Source organism: Dicentrarchus labrax, unplaced genomic scaffold, assembly GCF_905237075.1.
Source record: "Dicentrarchus labrax unplaced genomic scaffold, dlabrax2021, whole genome shotgun sequence".
NCBI lineage: Eukaryota > Metazoa > Chordata > Actinopteri > Moronidae > Dicentrarchus > Dicentrarchus labrax.
In genome coordinates, this window is record NW_026136718.1 from 30,617,614 (window position 1) to 30,626,913 (window position 9,300).

Below are 9,300 nucleotides of genomic sequence, written 5' to 3' on the forward strand. Positions count from 1 at the left end.
GCTGGGCAGACCCCAGACGTCTCTCTCACCATCCGAGTGACTGTAGGGCTTTAGCGAACATGGAGGATGCGTCCAGCTACGGACTAGGCAATATGCCCAATATAGAGCCGGCTGTTGCTACCCTTGTGCTGTCACTTGACGAAGCACTCAGACCAGACGCTCGCTGTCCCCGACTGCAGTGCCGCTTGACTGATGATTCCATCGTCAGGAGCTATGACACAGCAGCACCCATGGGACGTATTGGAAACTTTATGTCCCACCTCATCCTAGCCCTGTCCCAGTCACTACAGGACTCAGATGCGTACCCGTCTATCGAGAAGTTAAGCGATACCTCCGTGCAGGCATTTGCCTACATGAGCAGGGAGCTAGGAAGGCTTATTTCCTCACTAACCCTCGCTCGACGCCAGATATTGCTGGCCCAGTCTCCGCTTTTGGAGCCATGCAGAAGGGCACTCTGTTCCCTTCCGGTTGTTTCAGGGGAACTGTTTGGCCCTGCAGCACAACAGGCTTTGGAGCGCCGTGTACAGGTAACACAAGCGAGACGGCAGTTCGCAAGTCTGGGCCGTAAATACCCCAGTAGATAGAGGCCCTACTCGTCCAGGGTTACAGTGATACCACAGCCAGCTGTCCAGCAGGTGACGCAACGCTACGCTCTGGACGATTTCAGCAGGCCAGTCCAGTACGGCCCTCTCGCATTCCACAACGAGGCCAGACCTCTGCCCGTCGCCCCTCCAGGCATCAGAGGGGGAGAGGGGGTAGACAATGATCATGCAGTCATGGCGGTCGGACGCTTCACCAGCCAGCAGCTCAGATGCTGGGAAGTGTTAACGTCAGACCCCTCGGTTGTGGCGACCCTGTCCCAGGGTTACACCATACAATTCCGACGCCAACCGCCAAGATTCCGTGGGGTCAAGATGGATCCGACCATGGTCAAGGATCCGACCAAGGCCCTGGCCCTACGCCAGGAGATCTGGGCTCTCCTGGAGAAAGAAGCCATCGAGTCGTTAGACGTGCATACACAGAACAGTGGCTTCTATTCCACGTACTTCACCATACCAAAAAAAGATGGGGGCCCCCGCCCTATACTGGACTTGATGCCTCTCAACGACCATCTCAAGGTACTAAGGTTTCACATGTTGCACACTATAGAGGTCTTACAGGGCATTCGACAGAACGACTGGTTCACAACCATCGATCTGAAGGATGCGTATTTTCATGGCAGTTTCTTCGTTTCGCGTTCGAGGGAAGAGCATATCAGTTCCGTGTACTCCCATTTGGGATTTTGCTGGCACCCAGGGTTTTCACCCGGTGTGTAGTGGCAGCACTAGCTCCACTCCAAGCTCAGGGAATGTGTATTTTCCCTTACCTGGACAACTGGCTTGTATGCTCCCAGTCAGAGCCAGACGCCCTCAGAGAGTCCGCATTGCTGATATCCCATATTACCAGGTCGGCGGCTGACTGTAAATTACAAAAAGAGTTCCCTGTTCCCAGTCGGCAGATAGAATTCCTCGGTATCGAGCTAGACTCCCAGGCGATGAAGGCTGTTCCCTCTCAGCGATGGGCCAGCAGTATCTGCCAGGAAGTCAGGCACTTCAGGGGAGGCAGAGCCCTGACGTTTCAGAGACTGCTGGGGATGCTCGCATCAGTCTCATCTGTGGTCCCACATCCCATTCACCACAGACACAAGCTGGTCAGGGTCACTGCCAGCTGTCTGAGACATTTACAACCCTGGAGGAAGGAAACATATCTCATTCAGGGTGTCCCTTTAGGATCTATACCTTCCTGCAGAGAAGTGGTAACTACAGACGCTTCTCTAGAGGGGTGGGGTGCTGTATGGCAATGTCGGACAGTCAGAGGCCAATGGAATCTTTGGCAGTAAGGGCAACACATAAATGTGTTGGAGTTACATGCGGTTCTGCTTGCCCTGAAGCATTTCCTCCCAGTGCTGGTAGGGAGGCATGTACTTGTCAGAACAGACAATATGTCAGTAGTCTACCACATCAACCACCAGGGGAGCACCAAGGCCAGGCAGTCCATGAGATTGATTCAGCAGCTTTTGTAGTGGGCTCACCCTCGCCTGCTGAGCCTGAGGGCAATATACTAACCAGGCGCCCAGAACAAAGCTGCAGATCTCCTGTCCCGCCAGCGTCCCCATCCGGGAGAATGGAGACTTCACCCACAGGTTGTACAAGCCATCTGGCACAGATACGGCGAGGCGGAAGTGGATCTTTTTGCCTCCCAGGCAATGACACACTGTCCCCTCTGGTTTTCTTTCGGGGAACCAAGTCCCCTAGGCCAAGATGCTCTGGCACACGCATGGACCAGGCAACTGCTGTACGCTTTCCCGCCTCTGCCATTAATATTGCCAACACTGGACAGGGTGTCTGCAGCGGGTCACAAGATACTGCTAATAGCCCCCAGATGGCCAGGAAGAATATGGTTTCCAGTGTTACACCAACTTCTACATGGAGAGCCTTGGTGCCTTCCGGTGAGAATGGATCTCCTCTCACAGTTGGGCGGCCAAATCTGGCACCCGAATCCATCTCAGCTGAAACTTTGGGTCTGGCCTCTGAATTTCTACATAACAATTGTTTATTTGAGGATTTTCAATCAGGATTTAGAGTTCATCATAGCACAGAGACAGCTCTGGTTAAAGTTAATAATGACCTTCTGACTGCTTCTGACAATGGACTTGTCTCTGTACTTGTATTATTAGATCTTAGTGCTGCATTTGACACCATTGACCATAATATTCTTTTAGAGAGACTTGAGCATCAAATTGGCATTAAAGGAACCGCACTAAGCTGGTTTAAGTCATATTTATCAGATCGCTCGCAGTTTGTACATGTTAACGATTAATCTTCAATAAATACTACAGTTAGTCATGGAGTTCCACAAGGTTCTGTACTTGGACCAATACTATTTACTTTATATATGCTCCCTTTAGGCAACATTATTAGGAATCACTCCATTAACTTTCACTGTTATGCAGATGATACGCAGTTATATCTATCAATCAAACCCAATGAAATTAATCAATTATCTAAATTACAAACATGTCTTACGGACATAAAATCCTGGATGACCTGCAATTTTCTGAAGTTAAACTCAGAAAAAAACGAAATTCTTGTTCTTGGCCCCAAAAACCTTAGAGACTCACTGTCTAAAGATATAGTTACTCTAGATGGCATTAACTTGGCCTCTAGCACCACTGTCAGGAATCTTGGAGTTATCTTTGATCAGGATTTGTCATTTAACTCCCACATAAAGCAGACCTCTAGGACCGCCTTCTTTCATTTACGTAATATTAGAAAAATTAGACACATCCTATCACAGACAGATGCAGAAAAACTAATCCATGCATTTGTTACTTCAAGGCTGGATTACTGCAACTCTTTATTATCAGGTTGCCCCAATAAGTCCATTAAAACGCTCTCATTAATTCAGAACGCTGCAGCACGAGTACTGACAGGAACTAGAAAAAGAGATCACATCTCTCCTGTACTAGCTTCTCTGCATTGGCTCCCTGTAAAATGTAGAATTGAATTTAAAATCCTCCTCCTCACCTATAAAGCTCTTCATGGTCAGGCCCCTTCATATCTTAAAGAGCTCATAGTACCCTATTACCCCTCTAGAACACTACGTTCTCTGAATGCTGGGCTACTTGTGGTTCCTATAGTCTCTAAAAGTAGAACAGGAGCCAGAGCCTTCAGTTACCAAGCTCCTCTCTTGTGGAACCAGCTTCCAGTTGTGGTTCGGGAGGCAGACACCCTCACCACATTCAAGAGTGGGCTTAAGACATTCCTCTTTGATAAAGCTTATAGTTAGGGCTGGATCAGGTGAGTCCTGAACCATCCCTTAGTTATGCTGCTATAGGCCTAGACTATCGGGGGATTTCCCATGGTGCACTGAGCTCCTCCCTTCCTCTCTCTTTCTGCACTCATTCATGTCCCATTAATGCATGTTGCTAACTTCACTTCTTCCCCGGAGTTCTTGGGCTTTCTCGTCTCGCAGGTTCTCATGGATCCTGGTGGAGCCTCCTGCCATGGTACTGCTTGACTGCCATTGCCAATACTGTTGTTGCTGTGCACCTGTCTGTTTGTCTGTCTGTCTCTCGCTCTCTCTCTCTCTCTGCCTCTCTCTCTCTCACCCCAACTGGTCGAGACAGACGACCAACCACCTAGAGCCGGAGGATCTGTCCTAGGTTTCTGCCTTTTAACAGGCAGTTTTTCCTTGCCCTTGTCGCCAAGTGCTTGCTCATGGTGGTACTGTTGGGTCTCTGTAATTAATGTTGAAGAGTTCGGTCTAGACCTGCTCTATTTGAAAAGTGTCCTGAGATAACTTCTGTTATGAATTGGCGCTATACAAATAAAATTTTATTGAATTGAATTGAATAGGATATCCAGGTGCTGAAATCACCGCCTCTGGCAGTCATCTGAAACTCATAGAACCGCGGTTACATACGTAACCATCGTTTTGTACTGTGATGCCTATTTTAGTGAGTGTTTTGTACCTTGACCTCTTCAGTTACAGTGAACTGTTCATGTTGAACATTGTCCACTTCCACCATCAGGATGTCGGAGGAGGGCAGAGGCTGAAGCTCTGGACTCAGGTCTGCTTCTGAAATCTGGGCAACAACAGAGTTTAAATCACTACAAACACATCAATGTGGAAAATAATATAAACAGCAAACACTTCTACCACCACCACTAATGAACTACAGGCTAGAGGGAAGACCCCCTAAAGTGCTGTAGTCTTTTAGATACCCTTACCAGAGGCAGAACAATGCCTTGCATGTATTACAAGTATTGAAATATTGTATTATATTTAAATGGAAAAGTCTTTAAACTGACAGCCTATGTCAAAATTTAGCTTGAAGCTGATTCTTATTCTAATTTATATTCTGATCACATGGTGCATATTTCTAACATAATGGTGTTATAGGAGCATTTAAAGTGAAGTACTAATGGTAATAATTGTTGGAATAACAAAATAAACATGCACAGTGGTGCGAATGTGGAAGATGACAGACCAAACATCATTTCAAGTTTCCATTTAGTACACACAGAGCACAATTATTGAGCACACAGTTTTCTTAAGTTTGTTGCAATTTGATTATACACAACTATAACTTTTAAATATGCACTATGTGAGCACAATATAAATAAAATTAATACTTGGCTTAAAAGTAAATTTTAAAAGTTATATATATGAGATAGCAGCAAACAACTGTTAGCTATGTAAAGAAACAATGGAGTCATGGTGTCACACTGCTGTGTGCAGCTGAGCTGAGTAGAGTGACTGAAACTGCTGTTTTTATCATCTGCATCTGTACAGGAGGATTTAAGGATTTATTTCCACCAAACCAGTTTCACTCATGACTCTCAATGTTTCACTAGAGTCGAGGTCTCGCCTATTTTTTTCCGCTAGCTTCCAAGATTCCCAGCAAAAATAGACAGTGAAAAGGGTCTATTTTCTGTTCCAGTTATATCATCATTATTATACCAGCCACATATACACCTTTCACTACAGTTTCAATGTCTGACAGAATCCATTCACATGTTAACAAGGCTTTTATTGTATGGTATTTATCAAAGGCAAACTCAGTATAGAAAGATAGGGCTGTCGGAAGCAGCAGCCACACAACTTGGGCCCAAAACTGCTTCTGTGGTTCAGACTAGAGTTGGGCTCTCACAGATATTTTTGGGCTCGGGTAGAGTCAGGCCTGACTTTTTGGACCCAATCAATTATCATCATCATTATAATAATAATAATAATAATAATAATAATATTATTATTATTATTTGCAAACAGTACCTGACAAATCCTATTCATGCTGCCTTTAAAGACTGAAGGTGTTGATTGGTTGCATATCCTTTTTTAGTGTTTGTCTGAGATAATGACTGACAGCATGTGTAGAGGATTACAGATGTGGGTCACGTTACAGACCTTGTCCTCCAACTGCTCTGTCAGAGCTCCTGGTTGGTCCTTGCGGCTACGTTTTGCTTTCCGTCTCTGAGGTTTTGGTTGGGACTCCGCCTCAGACTCTGACCACTCAGGGGAAGTCGCAGTTTCCTCAGGCTCCACCTCCAGCTGTTTTGTGATGCGGATCCTGACAGACAAAAAGCACTAGTATGCATATAGCAGAGGTCTACTAAAGCTACAGGCAATAGTGTGTCATTGGGAGCAGATTCTACAGATTTTCATTCATCCCCCCACAGCAGTGTTTCTAACCTGCGGTGTCCCATGACAATCATCCTCAGTTTGTCCCCCAGGTCCTGCATCTCATGAATCTGAACAAAAGTTCCTGTAGAGTAGATGGCATCTAGAGACTCCACCACATCTGACTCATTACTGCAAGAGATAGAAAAACTCATTACTAACAAAACACACGCATGGACAACAATGATACACATCAGAAGGATCGCATCAGGTACCAATGATGGCTGAGACATCTAATAGTAATTCGTAGACCACAAAGTCCTTATTCTGTTGGGTAGGCCAATATTTAGAGACAAATAAGACATCTAATAAAGCCCCACTAATCTCAGTGACAAATACATTGGATTCCTGAAGCGGCTTCACAATAAAGGTTTCCTATAGGCACACTGATGGAAAGCTTTTCATGTGAAGCAGCATCAACAAGAAATGTTCAGTTTGCATTACATTAAAAGGAGGCCAGCTATGCTATTTAGACAAAGTTTTCCCAATCAGGTAAACACCAGTGACTGTAAGATTAGTGAAGAGCAAGCACTAAGCACACAGGTGAGTACAGATCTCCTGGTTCTAGTAGAGGATATCTAAATCTTACTTATCGTCTCTCTTCAGGAAGACTCCAGCATACGGCTGAGCCAGACGAACCTTCCTCCTCAACAGCTCCATCAGTGCTTTGTTCTTTACCTGAGAGACAGACAGATACATCACGCACAGCACTTGAATACACATACTGTACCTCAGAGCCTTGGTCTTTGCCTGGAATAGCAGAATTGCGTCTGTATATAATACAGCACCATGGAGTTGGTGCACAGAGTAGCAGATGATGTGGTGATCCGCAGAAGCTGAGGGTTTCCAGGGTTTCTGCTTTTTAAAACCATTATGAAAGCAATTTAAATCTATATATGTCCATACTGACAAAAAAGTAAGGATGACCAATCATCAGGCTTGACAATTATCAAATCGAGTATTCAGTATTTTTTAAATTATTGGAATTCAATTAATCAAAATTCTATTTAAGACATGCTAAGGTTTCAAAACCCTGCAGAGCTGCACAATATCTGGACAGATATTGCACCACGATTCACAATTACTGGAAATTATCATTTCTGCAGTTACATTTGTACGGATTAAAAACGAATAAAATCATGATGTAACATTTGTTGGGTTATGTACAAAACAAATATGAAAATGTTTTTTCTTACATCTGCAGAACAAGATTTGTAGACCAGGGAATCTCTGCAGCACGACAGTACTTCATTAAGATGCTGTTTGTCACACAGTTTACCTTCATCTTTTGCATAGTGCAATTTTGATAATATTGCGATTAATATTCCTAATACACAGCCATACATTTTATTTGCCTATCTTCAATAGCTTTAGCACACAAGTTTCCATATTTAAAGAAACTACTTGTCAAATGTTTAGCACAGAAAGACATTGTGGGAAACACTGATACATCACAGTGACATCATCAGGGTTATTTGATCAGACTTGACCCCGCTCACCCAGAGCCACAGAGCACATTATATAGACCTGTACAACTGAACACCTGAACTTTAACTTAAAACAGGGTTCTATTGAAAAATATGCTCCAGCTGCATGACAGAGGTTTACAGGTTTTTTACAACTTCAAACTAAGAGTCAACGTCTCTGAAGGGACAGTCAGTGAATATATGCGCACAAACCACGTCATTTCCTCCTACATGAACACCAGCAGACCTGCCTGGTGTTAGGGACATATAACAGTGTGCTGAGGTTGCATCATCCGTCGTCCTTGACGCCAACTGAAAGAGCGGACCGGAGGTGGAACGTTACATCATCCTCACCTCTATGATCTTGATGAAGCGGGGGAACACCGGGTTCCTGCTCACAGCGATCAATGGCACATTGGGAAACACCTCTGGGACCATCATGGGGGTGAGAGCCGTCATCTGAGGTCCGTTATACGGCACTCCCCCATCTCCCCCAGACTCTTCTCCCCCTGAGCCTGCACTGTCCCCGCCGTCCTCCCCGGAAAAGCCTGCACCACTGGCCCGATTCCCGAACATTCGGTCCTGTATGATGAAGGGTCTGGAGGTCGGTGTGAGGAGGTCGGTTTGGCCGCGGAGAACGGCCCCCACCCGCATCCAGCGGTGAGACCCGGCGGTCAGCCTACAGCCAGCTGTCATCACTGCGCTGACTCGAATGTTAGGGGAGCGGTGGGGGCATGTTTTCTGGGAGGTCCCGGTGCTGCTGTAGAACCGTGGTGGCTGGAGGCGGCTCGGCGTGGATGTGACGGTCTTAAACGTCCCGGGACGGTTTCGTTTGACAACAAGTGCAGAATTTCTGCTCAGCTGTCTCACAGCGCCGAGCATCTTCAAGCAGACGGCCATGTTGATCTGGAGCTTTCTACAGCATGTGACCGACCTTATTCCGTCAACGTTTGATGACGTAGTACAGACTGCCTTACATTTAAAGCTACAATTTTGATCTGTGTATCGAGAAGGTTCGAGAAAGGTTACTCAACATCCAGTTCTTTTTCTCATTCATTTTCCCCCTTTTTTTGCTGCATGTAAGATTTCCAAAGAAACCTCTTCAACTTTATTACTCAGACAAAGCTGTTGTGCCAATTTCTCCATTGAGCTAAGTTCAAAAGAATCTTCCTGAGGGCAGAGTTACTGTCTGTATGTAATTCCTAATTTTATTTTTATTTGTGCATTTATTCCTGGTAATGTCAACTTCTCCAAAAAATATGTTACTATTAAAGGTCCAGAGTGTATTTAGTGGAATCTGTATTTGATGACCTGGGATTGAGAACAGGCTGTGAAGTGCAGAGGAGAAACTATGGTGGCAGCAAAACTCACTAAAAAGGGCCTATCCAGAGACAGTGTGTGGTTTGTCCCTTCTGGGCTACTGAACCAGAAACATGGAAGTTGACCCATGGCGTCTGTACATAAAACTGCTCATCCTAAGGTAATAGAAACACAACATTTCCTGTATTCAAGGGATTATGCACTAATGAAAACATCCAGGGCCGGCCCAAGGCATAAGCGAACTAAGCAGCTGCTTAGGGCCCCCTGAGTGATTATGATTCATATATTATCA

The 9,300-nt window shown here is 45.3% G+C and overlaps 1 protein-coding gene across 2 annotated transcripts in view; it reads right to left on the reverse strand.

Moving 5' to 3' along the window:
• Window positions 1-8,656, reverse strand: part of lonp1 (lon peptidase 1, mitochondrial) — a 28,384-nt gene extending 19,728 nt beyond the window's left edge. The window contains exons 1-5 of one of the 2 annotated variants that reach the window (XM_051377771.1): window positions 8,043-8,656; window positions 6,812-6,900; window positions 6,235-6,354; window positions 5,950-6,112; window positions 4,514-4,627 (exon numbers count right to left, since the gene is read on the reverse strand). In XM_051377771.1, coding sequence (XP_051233731.1) covers window positions 4,514-4,627; window positions 5,950-6,112; window positions 6,235-6,354; window positions 6,812-6,900; window positions 8,043-8,588 — 1,032 coding nt within the window. In that variant the 5' untranslated portion in view covers window positions 8,589-8,656. Of the gene's footprint in view, window positions 1-4,513; window positions 4,628-5,949; window positions 6,113-6,234; window positions 6,355-6,811; window positions 6,901-7,418; window positions 7,932-8,042 lie in introns of those variants that run through there. The other variant, XM_051377772.1, reaches the window with a different exon arrangement.
• Window positions 8,657-9,300: the final 644 nt, after the last annotated feature.